Below are 21,897 nucleotides of genomic sequence, written 5' to 3'. Positions count from 1 at the left end.
TAACATGAGATTCTTGAAGGATAGATGGAAAACATCATTTGTACATCTATGGCATGGTGGTGAAGTCCCGGAGCACTGTAGTCCAACCTTCGAACAGGACCACAGTACAATGTCAGGATGTGTAGGAAGGAATTGCTGATGCCGGTTTAAACCGAAGATAGACACAAAATGCTTGAGTAACTCAGTGGGCCAGACACCATCTCTGGAGAGACGGAATGGTCGTCCGTCTGAAGAAGGGTCTCGACCCGAAACGTTACCCATTCCCTTTCTCCAGAGATGCTGCCTGTCCTGCTGAGTTACTCCATCATTTTGTGTCTATCTACAGTGTATTGTCAAGTACTGTTTTAGTTAAGAAGAGCTTCTTTGACAATCGAGGATAACTTGTTTCCAATCCAGTTTTGTGGGCTCTGAGTGGAGCATTGAAGCCAATGTGGAAACAACTTATTCTTCCACTGATGGCAAGAAGGTACTTACAGTAGATAGTCTGCAAGATGATATCTTCTTTCCACTGTTCACGTTCGGCTTCTGTTTGCACCCGAGCGTGGACATGACATTCTTGATACCAATCTGAATACTACTTCACTACTTTGGCCACTCTGGCTGGTTATAAGCCAGCAATTTTCAAGAGCCAGTGGGAATATTGAAATGTTTAATGGAGGCATTGACTAAATTCTTAATCATTTCCTCTGCCCCTCCACTGATGTCTTTTCATGATAGAGGTCAAAATAGATAGTCTGTTTCTGAGAGTTGGTATCAGATAATGTGGCCTGCCAAACAGAATTGACAGAGATGAATTAGGATACAATTTCTGGGGCTGTTAACCCTCGAGAGGATGCTGCCATTAGTTCACATACTTCAATGCCTGCAAGATGGAAACTTCAAAAATATCCAATTATGAATTGTATTCCAAACTTGATTCTGTGCCATGTTAAACTATTCAGCCACAGAGTTTTTGCAAAACCAAAAGCTGGAGTGAGCTGTGTGGGTGTGCTGGTGCCTGGTTAGAAAACAAAATTAGATCACACTTACTTGGTGATTGTCATTCTTATCAGGGTAATGAGGGGTGAGCTCATTGAATCATAAAAGATGCTGAGTGAACTTGACAAGGTGATGTTGAGAGGACTTCTTCCCTTGTTGGTGGAATGTAGAACAGGGGGACACATTTAAATTTAGGGGTCAGGGTTCAAGGAGAGATGAGGTGGAATTTGGCTGAGAGGGTTTGTTTGGAATTAATTTCCACAGTGATCTGTGAAGGCTAAACCATTGAATATATTCAAAGCCATGATAGATTTTAGAATAATGAGAAAACAATAGTTGTGGGGAACATTCTCCACATAGAAAATGGATCAGGGCAGCCATGATCTTATTGACTATGGAACTGACTTAAGGAGACCTTTGGCCTGCTTGTTCTTGCAACTCTCTTTGAAGATACAAGGCAACAATTTTTAATACTATTTCACCTACTAGGCGAATACCCCTTGTAAACACCAGCTACTTGAGGACCCCATTGAAAGAAAGCTTACAGATCAGTACTGAAGAAGTGTTCAAGAAGGAACTGCAGATGCTGGAAAATCGAAGGTACACAAAAAAGCTGGAGAAACTCAGCGGGTGCAGCAGCATCTATGGAGCGAAGGAAATAGGTAACGTTTTGGGCCAAAACCCTTCTTCAGACTGATAGGGGGTGGCGGGGAGAAGGAAGGAAAAAGGAGGAGGAGGAGCCCGAGGGCTGGGGGATGGGAGGAAACAGCCCGAGGGCTGAGGAAGGGGAGGAGACAGCAAGGGCTAACAAAACTGGGAGAATTCAATGTTCATACCCGCAGGATGCAGACTCCCCAAGCGGAATATGAGGTGCTGTTCCTCCAATTTCCGGTGTTGCTCACTCTGGCAATGGAGGAGACCCAAGACAGAGAGGTCGGATTTGGAGTGGGAGGGGGAGTAGAAGTGCTGAGCCACCGGGAGGTCAGGTAGGTTCTTGCGGACTGAGCGGAGGTGTTCGGCGAAATGATCGCCCAACCTCCACTTAGTCTCACCGATGTAGATCAGCTGACATCTAGAGCAGCGGATGCAGTAGATGAGGTTGGAGGAGATACAGGTGAACCTCTGTCGCACCTGGAACGACTGCTTGGGTCCTTGAATGGAGTCGAGGGGGGAGGTAAAGGGACAGGTGTTGCATTTCTTGCGGTTGCAACGGAAAGTGCCCGGGGAGGGGGTGGTACGGGAGGGAAGGGAAGAATTGACAAGGGAGTTGCGGAGGGAGCGGTCTTTGCGGAAGGCAGACATGGGGGGAGATGGGAAGATGTGGCGAGTGGTGGGGTCACGTTGGAGGTGGTGGAAATGACGGAGGATTATTTGTTGTATGTTACTGAAGTACTGAAGAAGTGCCTGTTTCCACCTCTTGAATTTCTCGTCCTCCTTAGGCAGAATTCATTATTTCCAACATTCCAGTCAAGCACACACAATGGTCCCATCAATTTGTCTGTGTTATGGATTTGATTCATTCAGTTCAATAGCTAACTCTTAAGTGTTTTAATTGCTCTTTCTTGGTTTGGGGAGAGATTGAATTTCATATTATTTTGTAATTTGCCGTAATTATATTGCTCAGCTAAAAAGATCAAGAGGTGGCTAAGGAATCGTTTAGTGTTGGGATGATTTCCATTGCCTTTCATGTTTGTTTTGCACAGGGATTATCATGCTCATCTTGCATCCATAGATATGCAGAAGCATTCAATATATTTGTGGAGCGACATCTGATCATGCTATTCTGTTAAATCTTGTCTTATTTCCAGGCACACTGTCAAAGTGTTGTGAAACAGGAATGTCCCCCCAAGGCTCTTAGTACAATGCCATGATTCACAGTCAATCTCAGGTGTCACTTTAACTAGCCCTTGCTGTCTCCTCCCCTTCCTTAACCCTCGAGCTGTCTCCTCCCATCCCCCCGCCCTCGGGCTCCTCCTCCTCCCTTTTTCCTTCCTTCTCCCCCCCCCACCGCCCATCAGTCTGAAGAAGGGTTTCGGCCCGAAACGTCGCCTATTTCCTTCGCTCCATAGATGCTGCTGCACCTGCTGAGTTTCTCCAGCATTTTTGTGTACCTTCGATCTTCCAGCATCTGCAGTTCCTTCTTGGTCACTTTAACCCCAGTGGTTTTTGGTTAATTACGATCTTGCGACTGTGACAATTGGAAAATACAATGCATTTAAGTTGCCCTAAGGCATTTACTGGAAATGTTTTAAAATGTTTGGTGCTGTAATCTAGGCAATGTGACTTTCATTGTACAGAGAGGGTTGGGTTGTAACATGTTGAGCAGTGATTCCTTGGACAGAGAAGGTTATATAATCTGTCAGCTAAAACAGAGTTGTCAGCAAAAAACGGCTTTTAGGAATAAAAATGCCTGTTTTTCGGGACTTTAGCTTTGGACAGGGTCGTGACTGGTTTCAAACGAAAACTGTAGGCCGTGCTATGGTTAGGGCTGCCTGCCACTGACAGGGGTGTCCAGCAGGCATTGTTATGTATAAATTGTTAAGTATAGATGCTTTGTCCACGATAAACCTCAGTTTGTCAAGCTGGGGGACAGTGCCTCTGGCACAGTGGTGTGCCATATTGGAGCCCCACAGGGAACGGTTCTGGCCCCGTTCCTCTTCACCCTGTATACAGCAGACTTTAACTATAAGTCTGACACATGCCACGTACAGAAATATTCAGATGATACAGCGATTGTGGCATGTGTAAGGAACGGGCAGGAAGAGGAATACAGGAACTTGACCAGTGCCTTTTGTGCCTGGAGTGAAGAGAACTGTCTCATCCTGAACACAACTATGACTAAAGAGATGGTGGTTAACTTTGGCAGGTCCAAGCTCCCCCTTCAGCCGGTTAACGCTGCTGGGGCTGAAATTGAGGTGGTGCAGACATATAAATACCTTGGAGTGCACCTTGATAACAAACTGGACTGGTCTGTCAACTCTGACTCCCTCTACAAAAAAGGCCAGAGCAGACTCTTTTTCCTCAGAAGGCTCAAATCCTTCAATGTGTGTAATGATATGCTGCACATGTTTTACAACACTGTGGTTGCAAGTGTTATTTTCTACGCTGTTGTCTGCTGGGGCAACAGCATTAGTGCAAAAAACAACAAGAAGCTGGTCAAACTGGTTAAACGAGCTAGCTCAGTGCTGGAGGGGAGAGTAGACTCTGGGATGGATGTGCTTGAGAGGCGTATGAGGCACAAGGTGCAGGTCATCCTGAAAAACCCCGGGCATCCCGTAGAGGCAATTGCGGTGGCCTCAATAGGCCTGACTTTGGGGTGAACTGGGGATGGGGACTGGACATTGTGCCTTCCTCCACAGTGGTATCCATTGTGGGGGGATGATTTTTTTTTTTTTTTTGTCTAATGTAATCCTGTAAGTCTGTGTCCAAGATGGCTGCCGTGAAGAGAGAGTGGACGCTGGCACGAATTGGTTGCCGCTGCTCTCTCTTCACACTGTGTTTTTGATTTTCTGTTTTTGGAATGAATTCTGTTTTTAATTTGTGTCTCTGTGATGTCTTTATTACTTATTTTATTCTGATTATATGTTTTACTATGTAAGGTGTCCTTGAGATTTTGTATGAAAGGCGCCCATTAAATATAAAATTTATTATTATCCCCTCCATGTAATTCTGGAGAGTCAAAAGAGCACTCGGAACAACAACCGGCTCCTCTCCCTGCCCTGTAGAACGGAGCGGTTCAGGAGATCCTTCACCCCTGCAGCCATTAGATTTTATAATTCGGACCGCTAGGCTGTAGGGGGATGCATTTTTGCAATTTTTAATTTTTAATTGTTAATTATTGGTCTTTTTAAGTATTTATTGCTCTCAGGTAGTGTCCACATTGTATTCTATGTATTTTCTGTCTGCGTTCGTTTTGAATCTGTGGGTTTGTTGGTTGGGGGCTTCTGGACATCTGAATTTCCCTGAGGGGATCAATAAAGTTTTTTTTTTTTTTTAATTAAAAAATTTTTTAAAACCTCATGTTGATTATTACTTTGTGTGGTCCCTGGTACCAAAACCATACAGTCTCAGTCAAATCACCTAGAGTAAGTGTTGCTTGCTGCATTACACAACCTCCCTCTAATACCAGTAACAATCATCACAGCCCTGGTCCATGCAGCCCTGGATTCCAGAGGTGAGGTGAAAGTGGCTGCTTCATCAATGTATTTGATGAAGCAGCCACTGAATCAGCCACAATGTCCTTCCATCCTGAGGTCAGCGGTGGAAAGGAAAAGTTTGCTGATGATTGCATTAATGTTCAAATCCATTCATAAACTCCTTAGCAAGTGAAGCAGTCTATGCTTGCATAGAGCACAAGTGGAACAACAGATTAAGCTAACCTGGCCTCAAGTGCTGTTACAGTTGGCAGATTCTGCCTGTAACCATGCGGGGCTCCCCCAGGTGCATTGGGTCATGTACCTGGGTATTGGTAACACACGAGGCCGTTAAACGAGTCTCCTCTGCCTGCACGTAACCCATATCCCTCCATTCTTTGCACATCCTAATGATATGTTGGTTCATAGATTAATTTGTTGTTGTAAATCACCTTTCTGCTAAGTAGATGGGGAGTATCTGAGCTCAGAAGCGATGAGAAGGAATGGGAAAGAATAAGTGGGAGATGCGAGGAAAAGCCTGGGAACTATAGTCTAGTGAGTCTGTGGTAGGCACGTTACTAGAGAGTATTATGAGAGATGAGATGTATATGCATTTGAATAGAAAGGGGCTGATTAGGGATAATCAGCAGCCTACCCTGTGGAACCATGTCAAACGCCTAGCTAAAGTCTATATGGACAATGTCTACAGCTTTGCCCTTGTTAACCTTTTTGGTTCTTTAAAATAAACATTCAGATTCATAAGACACGATGTCCCATGCCACAGCTCGGATTTTCATGCTCAAGGACTTGAAGCCAAACGGTTCTAATCAAAAGGAATGAGTGCTACAAGTAATAGCCAGAGTTATCAACATGTCACAACAGAAAATGAACATGTCTGCCTACTGCCGCTCCACAATGTTCACCCATAATTCCCTTCTCCACTCATGTGACAAATCTGCCCTCTTCAGGCAATCAAACCAATTTAAAATGAATAGCTGATCCAATACTTTTTCTTTGTGACAGTATGTGTTAGACATCATTATATCGTTTCCCAACCATCCCAGATGGTTTGATCCATCTTCTGGGGAATTAAAGTCAAATAATTGATTAAATCTGCTCAATCCATGATTAAGCGAGTGACCTGTGTCACTGAGCTCTTGCTGAGCTTCACCAACGCGGCACATCCTTGGTAGGTCTCCCAACATCACACCTCTTGAATCCCATGGCAATCAGACCCAACTCATCTGAACCCATCTTCGCTCAGTCCTCCTGAACCTACCTGATCTCACAACAGCAAACAATGGCCTGGTTCCTTTTTAATCATTACTTTTTTTGGATGTCTTTCATTAATTGTTCTTTATCTCTCTACATCAACGTCTATATATCTCTCATTTCCCGAATCCCTAACCAGTCTGAAGAAGGGTCTCAACCTGAAACATCACCCATTCCTTCTCTCCAGAGATGCTGCCTGTCCCACTGAGTTACTCCAGCTTTTGTTTCCCACCAGGTGATGCTTCGATGGCAACCTCGCTTACAATCTGTCCTTTTTGTCTTTTTGTTAATTTTAGTAATTTTTAAAAGTATGTGTTAATGTTCTCTGGTTTGTTTTATGTAGGAGGGGGGGTCGGGGGACACTTTTTTTCAATCACTTGCGTTGCCGGAGCTGCGATTGTTTTCCGGATCCGAAAGTATGATTACGATTATGATTTTTGTGTCTATCTCCACTCATCTCAATGTTTTACTTTAGCTTAAAGCTTTTACTGGTTTGTAAATAAGTTTAGTTCATCGTCACAAGTACCGAGGTACAGTGAAAGGTTTTTTTTGCGTGCCAACCAATAGGCGGAAAGACAATACGTGATTACAATCGAACCATCCACAGTTTATAGATACATGATAAAGGAAATAACGTGAAATGTGTTAATATGTTTATAATTAATTCCTTTAACTTTTCCGTTTATCCGCAAGAATTCTTTAAGGAATAAAACCACTGCCTTCTCCCAGTACATGAGACCAGAGTCGGGTCAAAGCTTCGTTATCAAACCATTGCATTATACCTCTTGCTGAAGTTTGGCACAATTAAGCATTTCTGATTATTTAAATGAGATTTCCACTGTAAGTCATCGACCTGGAATATTGACTGAGTTTTCCATTTCTATATTTACATACAAAGGTGATGATTGAACCTGGTCCAGCTGAGATATATATTACTGGCACAGATTGCTATATCATAGCTACTTGCCGCGTAAAATATTTCACCTCACATCCCCCCTGTCTCTTTTTGCCCATTTGTTCAAATCTATATCCCCTGCCCTTGAGCCATCTGTGGTAACAATTTTTCTCCAGTTTTCCAATCTCTATAAATGTAATCTAATGCATCTTTCTCAAAACTCCACTTGACTTTCTATATCTGAAAGAGTGCTACTTAGTATAGTGTTTTCTGTTAGCTGAATGACACATTTTGATGTCCTGAGGTTGTGAAAGTCTTTTCCAATGAGGTCCATCCTTTGAGTCTGAGTTAGATTCTTATTATTTTCCAGTGGGATCTGCTGGCAACAGTTCTTGTCCAATTGGTACCTATCCTTTTACACCAGGGATTGGAAATCAAACCAGCTGCAGAGCGTGCGAGCCAGGATACTGGTGCCGGATTGAAGGTTTGTGAAACTTTTCTAATGGCTCTTCAGATTATTCTAAAGTCAAAGAAATGCGAAGGATTCATGCCCAAAGTATAATTCAGAGCAACGAAGCACAAAGTCGAGGGACAGTGCAATGTTCTTCTGCTTGTTAACGTCCATAAATCGCAGGAGAAAAATTAGGCCATTCGGCCCATCGATTCTACTCCACCATTCAATCATGGCAGGTCTATCATTCCCTCTCAATCTCAGCTTGAAATCCCAAGCTTGAAATCTAGACCTAGCAAAGACCAAGCACTCTCATCCATTTACAAAATAAAATAAGGTGGAGGTTTGTTTAGTTTAGTTTAGTTTAGTTTGGGTGAAATGAGAAAATAATTATTTCTTTACAGCGTTCTCCAGAGCTGTGGACATCTGGAATTTGAACATTTGTATATTTTTGGTTTAATTTGATTTGGTGTATTGAAGTTTGGCAAAATCAGGCATTTCTGATTATTCACAGGAAATCTGGCCATTTTCGCTATGTCATTCACCTGTAATATGGGAGAAAGACCATCTCTCCCTTCGATGGCATTGTTCTGGGTATGAAGACCAGCAGTGTCCTGGGTTTGGATACCCAATAGGTCTTCACAACATCGTCCCCTGCAGATCCGGATAATGTTGCCTTTTCTGTTTCCTATTGTTTTAGGGCTCTTGGATTACACTCGTTACCCCTGTCCCATTGCTCACTTTTGTCCAAAGGGAACAGGGTCTCTTGGGGATGAACAACTTCCTAAGCCCTGTCCTCCAGGCACATACAGAGACGTTGAACAGGGAACAGGTAAGTTTGGAAAATATTAGGTATGCCACTTGGTTCTTGGTTCTTGGTCCTCCAAAATATTCCAAATGGAATTTAAACTGGAGGTGGTGGAGGGAGGACTTAAGCCAGAAAGGGTTATTGGGAAGAAATAGCTACTTTAAATTTAGTTGCATCTGGTTGGGTAACTATAGTAGGGTGGAGATTATTCCATGCTTTAATTGTGCGGGGGAAGAACAAATTGCTGTATACATCTGTCTTTGTAGCTGGGATCACAAATTGGATCGAATGCCCTCGTCTGCTCCTAATTGGTTTGGGTTTGGTGTAGGTCTTGTAATCTGATTGTGTGATGGTGCCATCGGCTAAATTATAGGGAGGTATTCATCTGATTGTCTCGTTTTGTCCCTAGATATTCTTGACTGTTGGCCATGCCCAGCTGGAACATATAGGCTGATCAAAGCAGCTATGAGCTGCATCCAGTGTGATCCCGGGATGTTCTGTCCGGAGGGAACACAAAACCAAACCCTCTGCCCAGCAGGTATGGACCAGTGTGTGGAAGAAAGATCTGCAGATGCTGGTTTAAAATGAAGATAGACACAAAATGCCAGAGTAACTCAGCGGGACAGGCAGCATCTCTGGAGAGAAGGAATGGGTGACGTTTCAGGTCGAGACCCTTCTTCAGACCGATCGGGTTTGATCCTGACCTTGGGTGCTGTCCATGTGGAGGTTGCATGTTCCCCCTGTGACCATATGGTTTCCTCCGGGTGCTCCGGTTTCCTCCCACATCCCAAAGACATGCAAGTTTGTAGTTGAATTGGCCTCTATAAATCCCCCCTAATGAGTAGGGGATGGAGGCAAAAGTGGGATTACATCGAACGATTGTGAACGGGTGATTGATCTATGCCGTATCTTTCAATTCAATTCCAAATGTGTAGAAACTCCCAAAGAAAGACCAGTTTTCCATGATTTCCATGGCTATTGCTCCATAAATAGGAGAAATAGGAGAATTTTCCAAACAGCAAAACTCATCCTTTTATGCTGGGGTTTCTGTGGAATAATCTGAATGGAGCTGAAATGATGAGAATCTGAGCTATTGATCTGTGTTCCAGGTTATTACTGCAACATGGCCTTGCCCTATTTGCCCTGTCCTGCTGGTTATTACTGTCCACAGGGGGCTCAGGCTCCAGTCGAATGCCCAGTTGGACATTACTGCCCTCAGGATATTGTTGTCGGCCATGAAGGTTCCATGCAGGGTAAGCACGTTGTTATCTGATATTGACCTCATTTCGATCAAAGATAGACACTAAATGCTGGAGTAGCTCAGCGGGTCAGGCAGCATCCTGGGGGAAATAAATAGGTGATGTTTCAGGCTAGAATCCGTCTTCAGACCTCCTTCAGTCTGAAGAAGGGTTCCGACTTGAAACATCAGCTACTCCTGTTCTCCAGAGATGCTGCCTGACCTGCTGCGTTACTTTAGCATTATGTGTCTATCTACGGTATAAACCAGCATCTGCAGTTCCTTCCTACACATTATTTCAATCAAATATGATCTGTTTTACCATTCAAAGCAGATGGTACTCTGGCGTTCATGATCAAATGGTATACAATGTATTTTTGGTAAAGTGTTATAAAAAAAGAAAAGAACTGCAGATGCTGGTTTACTAAAAAAAAACAAAGTGCTGGAGTAACTCAGGATCAGGCAGCATCCATGGAGAACATGAGGAGGTGACATTTCGGATGAGGACCCTTCCTCGGAGTAATTTTGGCCATGGAGAAGGCTAAAGGCCTTATCTTATTCCATGTCTTAATTGTTTAGACCCTAACCAGGAACGGTGTACATGTTCTGCCGGAGTATATTATAAAGCCACACAGTACTTACACACCTTTCATCTTTTGTCAGTTATCGGCGCAATGAAGCCAGTAAAATGTCCTCTGGGATACCGGGAGTATGATGGATCCAGTCGGCACACCTTCAACGGCACATGTGAGCCTTGCCCAGCAGGTTATTATGGGAACCACAGCGAACGCCAGGTGTGCCTAGAGTGCCGAGCGGGTGTGGTCTGCCTTCAAGGAGCCACCACCACTGATCCAACGTCAAACGTGACAGAGCACGGGATGATGGCGGTCAGATCTTACATCTGTCCAAAAGGTAGATTGGTTTTGAAGAGCAACCGTCTCTTTTAACTGAACCATTGTACCTGACCTAGGATCAGATGCATTAACACAACTGTAGTCACATAGACTCACACAGCACAAAAACAGCGTCTCGGGCTCAACTTCTCCATGCTGACCAAGATGCCCCATCTAAGCCACTCCCATTTGTCTGCAATTGGCCCATATCCGTATAAAACTTTCCTCTCCATGTACCTTTCCAAATGTCTTTTCAATATTCGTGAATTTCAATGTTTTTATTGTAACTGCCTCGACTGCTTCCTCTGGCAGCTCATTCCATGAACCAACCACCTTCATTGTTAAACCATTGCCCCTTGGATTCCATTTAAATCGTTCTCCTCTCAGCAAAACATAAACTAGAGCGTAAGCCCGATCTTCCAACCTACCTCATTGTGAACCTTGGACTTTTTTCTGTAACACTAATGTCATAACTTTGTCATACTATATTCTGCACTTTGGTATTTTTCTCTTTGCATGTTCTGTTGTACACTGTGACTTGATTGTACTTGTGTATAGTTGATATGGCTGGATAGCACACAAATAATATTTTTCAATATATCTCACTGCACCTGACAATAATAAACCAATACTAATACCAACAGTCAATTCTTGTTTTATTCTGCAATATGCTAAAGAAAAAGTGTGGCACAGTGGTGCAGCGGTAGAGTTGCTGCCTTACAGTGGCAGAGACCCGGGTTTGATCCTCAGTTTGTACATTCTCTCTGTGACAGTGTGAGTTTTCTCTGGGTGCTCCGGTTTCCTCCCACACTCCAAAGATGTACAGGATCGTAGGTTAACTGGCTTCAGTAAACATTGCAAGGATAATGCTAATGTACAGGGTGATTGCCAGTCAGCGTGGATTCGGTGGGCCATAGGGCCTGTTTCCGGGCCGTATCTTTAAAGTCTAAAATGTATCTGCCAGAAAGGTGAATTCACTAAAAGCACACCTTCTGCAAAATCATTTGCAGGTCACTACTGCCCTGACGGGAGTGCTGTGCCAATTCCTTGTCCCATGGGTACTTACAATCCCAGTGAACGAGCGGGCAACGTGGGGAGCTGCCTGAGGTGCCCCACCAACCGCTTCAACCATTTAACAGGGCAAGCTGCCTGCTTCATCTGTGGTTCAGAGGCTCTGCAGCCTGAAGAAGGGCGCGACCATTGTGTTTGCATTCAGCCTGGACAGATATTCCAGGTGAGAACATTAAGGTTTGTACTCCTTCAGGAACGGTTTCCTCCCCGATGTCATCAGACTACTGAACATCAGAGGTCCTCTCATAAGCTAAGTCCCTGTAGTCCCTTTAGACGAAGCACTTATTCTGCAATGCTATAACACTGTACTATATTCCACACTCTGGTATTTGTCTCTTTGCACTACCTGTGGTAGTGGCGTATGGTGTGATTGTCCTTGTGTATAGTATGGTTTGACTGGATTGTATGCATGTGTATTTTGGTACACATGGCAAAACATAAACCAAACCAATACCAATGGCTTGGAGCATTCACATAACTGGAATGCACCGCTCGCCCATATTTCCAATGAAGCACAACCTCCCAATTTCTTTTTTTAAAATGTTATTTATTTTTTAATTATTAGAAGTAAGTACAGTAATATGGTACTGTAGGTACCTAGTATATATTGGCATGTTACAATTCATGTACAGCTTCTTATTATTTTTATTTTAACAATAAAAAGGAGACAGAAAAAGAATAGAAATGAAATAGAAAAGTGTGTGATATCAGAAAGTGAGAAAAGGAAAATAAGAAAAGAAAGAAAATGAAGAGAAAAGAAGCAGAGGTAGAAAGCAGAAGAATAAAGGAGAGATAGCTATTTGTTATTCTTGACCACCATTCACCCAGTCCTGAAACGGATAGTTTCTATGTTTGTATTGCACCATATGCTTCTAAGAAGTCGACAAATGGAGACCAAATCCTTTGGAATTGGTCTACTTTGTCTGTTAGGAGGAATCGTATTTCTTCAATTTCATTCCTGTTTCTTATTCGTGTTAATCATTGGGGTGTTGGATTTAAAGCCTAGATTTAAAGAGAAATGCAATGTTCCATTGACATCAGAGAGACTATTTTAACAACAGAAAGTGCTGGAGGAACTCAGCAGGGTGGGCAACATCTGTGGAGAACATGGATATAAGATGTTTCAGGTCAAGAGGAGTGAGAAAGCTGGATGAGCCATGTGGGTCTGTCCATTTCCTCCACAGATGCTGCCTGACCTGCTGAGTTCCTCTAGCACGTTGTACTTTGCTCAAGATTCTAACGTCTCCAGTTCCTTGTGTGATCTCATTTTAACAATGGGTCTGGGCATGGTCAACATTGTTTGTAAACTCACTTGTGAGCTCTAGACCACAGGAGGTCTTCCCAGACATGTACGTGCTAATCACCCTACTCCTGTCTCTGGTGGTCTGTTATGTGTGACAATTTTCCATGTGTAAGTGTAGAAATATGATGGCACTGGAAACCTTCCTGTTTTCTGGAGCATGCACCAGTTTCTCCCGTGCGCTGTTCCCACTTGAGACATGTATGCATGGGTGGCTGTTGTTTTGTGCCCCTATTATGTGTATGCTATTTAATCTTTCTCAGCCCAGTGACTCACAATGTGCCTGTGCTGTGAGACATCAGATGGTATCTGAAGAAACAAGAGAATGCATCAGGAAGCAGTATGACATTTGCAGTGAAGGAGCCAGCAGGAATCAGGATGGAGCTTGTCTGATGATCAAAGAGTGGGAGGAATATTGTTCACTGAAGGTCTGTACCACAGAGGGAAGTTTCATGTATCTGTTACCTTCTCCACATGACATCCCAGGGTGTCATATTAGAATCTTTCAAACCTTGACAAAGATGGAACCAAATTTCACTTGCATTCAGCTAACTGACCAGATGATATGTATTAGGAGAAGTAGATATTCAGCAGAGATCTTCCTTTGAAAAGTAACAAAAAATTACAAATTCTAGAAATCTGCAATAATGCAAAGTGCTGTGAATGTGCAGCAGGTCATGTCGAACCTGGCACGAGAAGTATGGTTACAGTTCACATTAATGACCTTTCATAGGATATCTTCCCGATCAATGGCTTTTCATCGGGGTTGAAGATAAGGCATGATCTGGCAAGTTTGCTGTGTTTCTATTTTCTTTTGGCTGACCTGTTGTTTCTTTCCCAGTAAATTATTTCTGTCTTGTGTTGAGTAACACCCTGAACCTTTTACATCCACCCATAATATCAGGTGAGGACTTCACTTTACATCCTCTTGGATAGATAGTATGGGGGAAACAGTTCAACGCTGTGATAGTTGTGTAACTTACAGATCGCCCTTCTGCAGAGTGCTTGGTTCATAAATCATTGATTCTGAAGGAATCACAAAAACTCGATGGAACAGCTGGAAGAGCCATTCCCTCACAGCACCAGAGACCCAGGTTTGACCCGGACCATGGGTGCTGGCAGGGCAGACTTGATGGTTTTTCACACAGAGAGTGGTGAGTCTCTGGAACTCTCTGCCACAGAAGGTAGTTGAGGCCAGTTCATTGGCTATATTTAAGAGGGCGTTAGATGTGGCCCTTGTGGCTAAAGAGATCAGGGGGTATGGAGAGAAGGCAGGTGCAGGATACTGAGTTGGATGATCAGCCATGATCATATTGAATGGTGGTGCAGGCTCGAAGGGCCGAATGGCCTACTCCTGCACCTATTTTCTATGTTTCTATGTTTCTATGATCCGCGTGTCTGACCCAGTCTATAAGGATGCCACAATGAACACCTATCTGTACCAATTCCTCCATTTCCTACTTTCCTTGCCATTGTTCCCATATTAATATGTAGTTAAAAACAGCAAATCCTATCAAAGCAGGAGTGGTTAGAGGGTCTAGACCGTGGGATGCCTGCCTACATTTCATTGCATTGCCATAGAGGACATAACCTCTGCAGTTCACGCCCTTGCACTCGCCCCCACCGACAACTCCTTCGTAACTCTGTGATTTCTAGCACTCCCAGCAGATCCAGCTTCCAATTTAGTTTGATACGTTCTTGTGTAATGCCTTGGGATAATTTACTGGGAGCATGAGGTAGATTTAACCTGTTGTTTGGACTATTTTACTGAGATCCAACAGTGTGTTTATTGTACACAATGTTGCCTGTGAGCTGCGTACATCCATCTTGTGATATTCCCCGACGTGGTTGAATTACTATTATATTCTGCGCTGTTTCAGTGACTTTGGTTGGTTACAGGATGCTTTGTTCGTTTGCAGGTTTGTGCATCCCCTGCAGACTACCAGGGCTTTGACAGATATTTGGGGCTTTGTCTCTGCCGGGTTGTTGCCTTGGACTCTGTGTGTGACCGGCAGTGCAGACTGCTCCAGTGCAACAGGCTGCAGATACTCTGCGAAGGAGGACCAGGGCTTCTCATCACGTACAGAAGTGGTTTGCAGGTACCAACACAGCGCCTAAGTGGAAAGCACTTCCCTTGTGGTTTAGCTGGTAACTGGTTTAGACTTTTAGTTTTTAGACTTTAGAGATACAGCGTGGAAACAAGCCCTTTGGCCCACCGAGTCCCCGCTGGCCAGCGATCGCCCTGTCAACTAGCACTATCCTACACACAGGGGACAAGATACAATTTACAGAAGCTAATTAACCTTCAAACCTCTATGTCCTTGGAATGTGGGAGGAAAGCGGAGTACCCGGAGAAAACCCACGCAGTCACAGGCAGAACGTACAATCTCCATGCAGGCTGCACCCAGAGACAGGATCGATCCTGGGTCTCTACTGCTGTAAGGCAGCAACTCTGCCACTGCCCCACTCCGGGTTAACTGAGGTAATGCAAGGATTGGTCAGATGGGCTGTGTTTCCCACTTTATCTGGCAGCAGTGAATGATGTGATTAGAATTAGTTTCTGCAGAGAAGGGGAAGGGGAAAGCCAAACAGAGTTTCAAACTCTAGGGGAAGGAATACCCTTGATTTTGATGGTCCCTACAATAGAAAGCACACTGTGGGGTTGTATAACTGCTTGTTTTAGGAACAGCTCTGTGCAAGATCGCAAGAGATTACAGAGTTATGGATGTAACCCAGTCCATCACATGGAACATTCTCCCCCCCCCCCATCGACTCCATCTACACTACACACTGCCAACATAAGCAGCCAACATAATCAAAGATCGTTCCCACCTGGGTCATTCCTTCTTCTTCCCCACTCCTGTCAGGCAGAAGATGGAGAAGCTTGAAGATGTGTAACACCAGACTCAGGATCAAATTCTTCCCCTCTGCTCTCTGCATCTCTCCCCTTGCTCCGCCTATTGTACTTGAGTTTGGCTTGGTCGTATTTATCTGATCTGTATGGATAGAATGCAAAACAAAGCTTTTCACTGTACCTTGGTATATGTGACAATCATAAACCTAAACGTGATCCAGCGAGACAGAAGGGGTGTCCCTCGGGTGACCCTATGCACACCACACATCTCCAGCTCTTAATTTGGGAGGGTTGGCACTATGAATTTCACTGGGCATCAAGCAAGGACAGAATTAGACAATCTTTATATGTCCCCAGCCTGTAGATGCAGTCCGCTATGCTAATGCTGGGAGCATGTCTAAGGCTGTCAACTGGTCCAACCCTCTCTGGGATATGAGGAAACCCTTCTAGAACATCAGACGTAAGACATGGAACATGGAGCACAAAAGCACTGGAACAGGCTATACAGCCCACAACGTCCTTGCCAAACATGATAACTAATCCACTCTGCCTGTACGTGATCCATATTTCCCCATCCCCCCCCCCCCCCCCCCCCCCCCCCCCATTCACTTCTTACATATACTTTGGCTTACAGGTTGAGGTGCCTTTGAACCACATTGGAAGGGTCCTGAACAGTGGAAATGCCTTGGAGAAGATCCAGTGCCCTCCACATCATAACTTCATCCGGGCAGTGTACCTCGTGGAGATGTCTGGTGAGACCTTATTACAGATTCTTAGATTGTGAATGAAAAACCAATTGCTGTTCTCTAAACTCTACTTTCAAAGCAGAGAATTATGTATATTTCTTTATTGGTGTTGCAAAGTTCCATTTGTTCTGGGAAATTAAGACAAATGAACAAAACCTTGATTTGCTGTCACAAGGAATATAACAATTATCATTTACTGAGAGGGGGCAATTCATATTTAAATGAAATAGCATTCATCTGAGATTAAATGCTTTTATACTTGTCATTGGTACTGATTGGAGATGATCAGCCATGATCACATTGAATGGCGTTGCTGGCTCGAAGGGCCGAATGGCCTACTCCTGCACCTGTTGTCTATTATCTATTGTATTGGGTGCTGCAGCACAAAGACTGAAGGCCCCTCATCCAGACAAACAGCTTCTCTGCATTATTGTTACAGAACATACAACCAGTGGCAGACTGGGTCTAAAAATATTGGTTGCCAAGAGACAAAGGAGGCCCACCCACAACTACAATGCTATCATTTAACAGGGGCCCACTTCCCATCACTTGCTATCACTTCATCAGGGGCCCACTTGCCATCAGGCAAGCTGACACCCTGGCCAGTCCACCACTGCATACAACATAGAATAGTACAGAGGATAAACACAAAAAGCTGGAGTAACTCAGCGGGTCAGACAGCGCCTCTGGAGAAAAGGAATAGGTGACATTTTGGGTGGTGACCCTTCTTCATCTTACAGTACAGTACAGCACAGGAACAGGCCCTTTGGCCCACCATGCCTGTGCTGAACACGATGCTAAATTAAACCAATCTTCTCTGCCTACACGTGATCCATATCTCTTTAATTCTTGCATATCCTCGTGCCTTTCTAAAACCCTCTTAAACGCTACTATCTCATCTGACTCCACTACCATCCCTGACAAAGTGTTCCAGGCATCTACTGCTCTAGACAAAAAAAAAACTTGCCCCACGCATCTCCTTTAAACTTTGCCCCTCTCACCTCGAGCTATGGACTCTATCCATTGACATTTCTGACCTCGGAAAATGTTTCTGGCTATCTCCCCCTATCTATGACATTTTAGTGGTCTGATAAACGACTCCTGGAGTTTTCAACAATACTTTATTCAAAAGTTTAAGTTGCAGCATACAGGTTTAACAGACACGTCTGGCCACAGCCCCTCCAGAGTCACGTGACCGCGGCTTCCGAACGATATCTGCGTGCTCTAGCAGGCGCCGCTACAACATAATGTTATACACTTCTATCTGTCTCTCGACAACCTCTGGTATTCCACAGAAAGCAATTCAAGTTTACCCAACCTTGCATTGCCTAATTCAGGTAACATTCTGGTAAACTTCTCCAAAGCCTCCACATCCTTGCTATAATAGGGTGACCAAAACTGCACGCAATATTCCTGACAAGTTTAAGCTATATTTTTCTGATACTTTTTCAAAGTAAGGGTTGGTTTCAATGCAGTCTTTCTGGTAATTCTAATTCTAATTCTGCTCCTATGTCTTATCTAGTATGATCTATAAGTTGGTTAAAATGTCGTGGAAATTGGATCATATTTTGCCTGTACAAAAATGGGTGCACATGGAAAACACAAAGCTGTCTCGATCATATCCTATCTCATATTTCTCATGCATCTCTGACAGTCGTTCGAAGCAGGTAGACTCCTCATTAATAGGCACAGAGATATAATGCCTGAAAGGTTAACACTGTTGCTCTCTCTTCATAGTTGCTGCCTGACCCGCTGATTCTCTGCACCATTTTCTGGTTTTATTTCAGATTGCCAGCATATGCAATGATCTAATATGAATTTAATAAGGTTGTGATTTAGCATGCGTGAAAAGATACCAAGTAATGTCCTTGTTCAGACATGAAGCTGGGGTAACTCAGTGGGTCAGGCAGCATCTCTGGAGAAAAGGAACAGGTGACGTTTTGGGTCGAGACACTTGGGTCGAGATTCCTTGCTTAATGTTCTTGCTTAATGGTGTTTTACAGAGAAAGGATTTCTGGGTGTATATGACCCAGATCCCAGCAAGTTAAAAAGCTTGCTAGAAATCAACTTTGCTCAGCATCCATCATTGAATATCTCTCCAGGTAATTGTAGATTCAATGTCTTTTGTGGCAGTCTACATGCTTGTTTTCTCTCTGACCATCTATGTACTTAATGTGTGACTTCATTTGGTTTCACCAATGCCTTGTAATAAATCTTGGCCAATGCACACCGTGGGACAAAAGGGGTAATATCTCTTCATATTTTTGTTGTTTGTGGAGTTTGTGACATCACCTGTAGTCCACCATTACAAACAGGGTTGTGACAATAACCTGATCAAAACCGGACTAAAGACACAAAGCACTGGAAACACCCAGCAGGACAATCAGCATCTGTGGGTAGAGAAACCATTAACATTTCAGGTCTTTAAGAAGGAACTGCAGATGCTGGAAAATCGAAGGTACACAAAAATGCTGGAGAAACTCAGCGGGTGCAGCAGCATCTATGGAGCGAAGGAAATAGGCAACGTTTCAGGCCGAAACCCTTCTTCAGACATTTCAGGTCAATGCCTCAGAAAAACCTGAGACTATTAATGGAGGCACAAGGAACTGCAGATGCTGGAATCCTGCGTAACACACAAAGTGCTGGAGTAACTCAACGGATCAGTCAGCACCTGTGCATGGAATGGCCAGGTGACATTTCAGGTTGGGATCTTTCTTCAGACTCCTGACCAAAAACGTCACTTGTCCATTCTTTCCTCAGATGCTACCTATAGACAATAGGTGCAGGAGTAGGCCATTCGGCCCTTTGAGCGAGCACCGCCATTCAAAGGCTGATCATCCCCAATCAGTACCCCGTTCCTGCCTTTTCCCCACATCCCCTGCCGGAGTCCGGCCAGAGCTTCAGCGGCGGTGCAGCAGTGAGTTACCATCGCGGAACGGGCGATGCCTTATCGAGGATCGCCGTGTGGAGCTCTGGAGTGTTGGGCCAGCTGTTTAACACCGTGGAGCTGTGGTCAGCGAAGCTTCCAGCCGCGGGCGGCGCTGACTTTAACATCGTGGAGCCTGGGTCGCCAGCATTGAATCTCCACCCAGCTCGGCCTGTGGACTTCGGGAGCCGCGGTCTCAGGTAGGAAGTGACTGATTTGGAAACTCCAAGCCGCTGAGAGTGTTCTCCGTTCCAACGTCGGACTTCCGATCATCCCGGCGAGAGGGCCTGAAACATCGGGCCGCCGTTGCGGCAAATGCAGAGGGCCCATAAGCACCGACCACAGGTGAACAAGAGGAAGAGGACTGAACTTTATTGCCTTCCCTCATAGTGGGAAATGTTGATTCTGCTGTGTGGGGATGTTCATGATAAATTCTATCGTATTGTGATTTTTTATTCATATGGGTGTATGGTAACTCAAATCTCACTTTACCAATTGGTGCACGTGACATTAAATGTCTCTTGTCTTGACTCTGCATTTGCTCTATCTAGTGTATTTGAGCCTGCACTGATTGGCCCTATGTTTGGTAATATCTGATCTGTTTGGACGGCATGCAAGACAAAGTTTTTCACTGTACCTCGGTGACAATAGTGAACCTAAATCTACACCAATTCAGAGTTAGTCTCAAAATGGTTTTACATCTTTCAGAAAATGCAAGCAAGCACGAGACATCGCCCAAACCCACGGATCCTGCCACGCAAGGGACACGTGTTCACCCATCTTGCGCAAACTGCACGTTATTCTCTGGCATCTTCAATCCTGTCACCTGCATCCACACTGGAAGCATCATCCTGTTCACAGTGTCCTGCAAACATTACCCTGTGTATGACAGGTATGTACAGGTATGTCCCTCTCCCCATACTCTGCCTGAAGAAGGGTCTTGACCCAAAACGTCACCTAGTCCTTTTCTCCAGAGATGCTGCCTGACCCGTTGAGTTACTCCAGCATTTTACGTCGATTGCAGCTATGTACACACCTGCATCTCATAATGTAACATTGCTCCCACATACATTTAATCTAACAGCTCAAAATATATAATTATAACCCTGGATTATATCGTCACTAAAAACTACTATCCATGTGGATATGTAGACTGCAGATGCTAGAATCATGAGCAAAACATGAAATGCTGGAGGAACTCAATGGGTCAGGCAGCATCTGGGTAAGGAATTGACAAATGCTGAAGTAGGGTCCCAATCTGAAACATCGCCTGTCTATTCCCCTGTGTTTAACCTGATCTACAAGCATTGAGTTTAAGTTCCTGTGCAACCCTACTCTGTAGCCAACTGTATGGAGAATTAAAAGTGGAGTAAAATGGATGGGCAGCGTGTGGAGCATGTTTGGTGTTGCAAAGACAAGTTTCATACCCAGTGTCAATTCAATTCCCACGCCGAGTATTCACAGCCCCTTCTGTGCCCACACAATGTGTCCTGACCCCAATCGCTCATTTGCTTGAGTTCCTGAAGGGTCTGTCCCACTTGGGCGTCATTTGCGCGTCATTTACACGTCACGACGCGCAACGCGCGCGTTGTGATGCGCATGGCGTGCATTACACGCGCATGGTGCATGGTGAAACTATGCGTTGGCTTAATGGATGATGGAAATGCCTTGAGGGCTCTGAAAGCTGAGTGGCCATGTGATTATTGCATGGAGGTTAATGTGAAGGATTGGTGAAGCCGACTGTGTTGCTTCTGTATGTGAAGAGGGAGCGTCAAAGTGAACAAAAGGGACTTGCATTATATAACATCTTCTACTGCATGAGGTTATCTCAAACTGCTCTACTGACAATGAAATGTTGTAATGTCAGAAACACATTTGCCAGTTTTAATAGTACGCAAAAAATCTATCGACAGTTGGTCAATACCGGGGCACAGCAGTAGAGTTGCTGCCTTACAGCGCCAGAGACCCGGATTCGAACCTGACGTCGGGTACTGCCTGTACGGAGTTTGTACGTTCTCATCGAGAGCTGCATGGATTTTATCGGGGTGCTCCGGTTTCTTCCCACACTCCAAAGAAGTATTAGCTTGTAGGTTAATTGGCTTTGGTGAAATTCTAAATTGTCCGCAGTGTGTGCATAAGATAGTGTCAATGTACAGGGATCGCTAGTCGGTGCGGCCTGTTTCTGCACTGTATGTCTAAACTAAACTAAACCAAACTAAATGTTGTCCAGATCTTTTACATCCACAATTGAGAACAATCTAGATCTTGGATTGAATATCTCAGTTTAAAACAGCACCTCCAACAATGCAGCTTTGTGGGCAAGTCTGGATCTG

The 21,897-nt window shown here is 44.3% G+C and overlaps 2 protein-coding genes across 2 annotated transcripts in view; both read left to right on the top strand.

Moving 5' to 3' along the window:
* The window catches only part of LOC116991162, a 37,488-nt gene extending 27,893 nt beyond the window's left edge, over positions 1-9,595 (top strand). The window contains exons 5-7 of the mRNA XM_033049531.1: positions 8,430-8,561; positions 8,947-9,075; positions 9,531-9,595. Coding sequence (XP_032905422.1) covers positions 8,430-8,561; positions 8,947-9,075; positions 9,531-9,595 — 326 coding nt within the window. The remainder of the gene's footprint in view (positions 1-8,429; positions 8,562-8,946; positions 9,076-9,530) is intronic.
* A 57-nt stretch (positions 9,596-9,652) lies between these two features.
* Positions 9,653-21,897, top strand: part of LOC116991160 — a 58,364-nt gene continuing 46,119 nt past the window's right edge. The window contains exons 1-8 of the mRNA XM_033049530.1: positions 9,653-9,790; positions 10,438-10,686; positions 11,678-11,901; positions 13,302-13,466; positions 14,958-15,137; positions 16,527-16,644; positions 18,642-18,740; positions 20,273-20,456. Of these exons, the coding sequence (XP_032905421.1) occupies positions 9,661-9,790; positions 10,438-10,686; positions 11,678-11,901; positions 13,302-13,466; positions 14,958-15,137; positions 16,527-16,644; positions 18,642-18,740; positions 20,273-20,456 (1,349 nt within the window). The 5' untranslated portion in view covers positions 9,653-9,660. The remainder of the gene's footprint in view (positions 9,791-10,437; positions 10,687-11,677; positions 11,902-13,301; positions 13,467-14,957; positions 15,138-16,526; positions 16,645-18,641; positions 18,741-20,272; positions 20,457-21,897) is intronic.

The sequence above is a fragment of the Amblyraja radiata genome, chromosome 33, assembly GCF_010909765.2.
Source record: "Amblyraja radiata isolate CabotCenter1 chromosome 33, sAmbRad1.1.pri, whole genome shotgun sequence".
NCBI classification, from domain to species: Eukaryota; Metazoa; Chordata; class Chondrichthyes; order Rajiformes; family Rajidae; genus Amblyraja; species Amblyraja radiata.
This window is presented reverse-complemented; position numbering and strand designations above follow the sequence as displayed.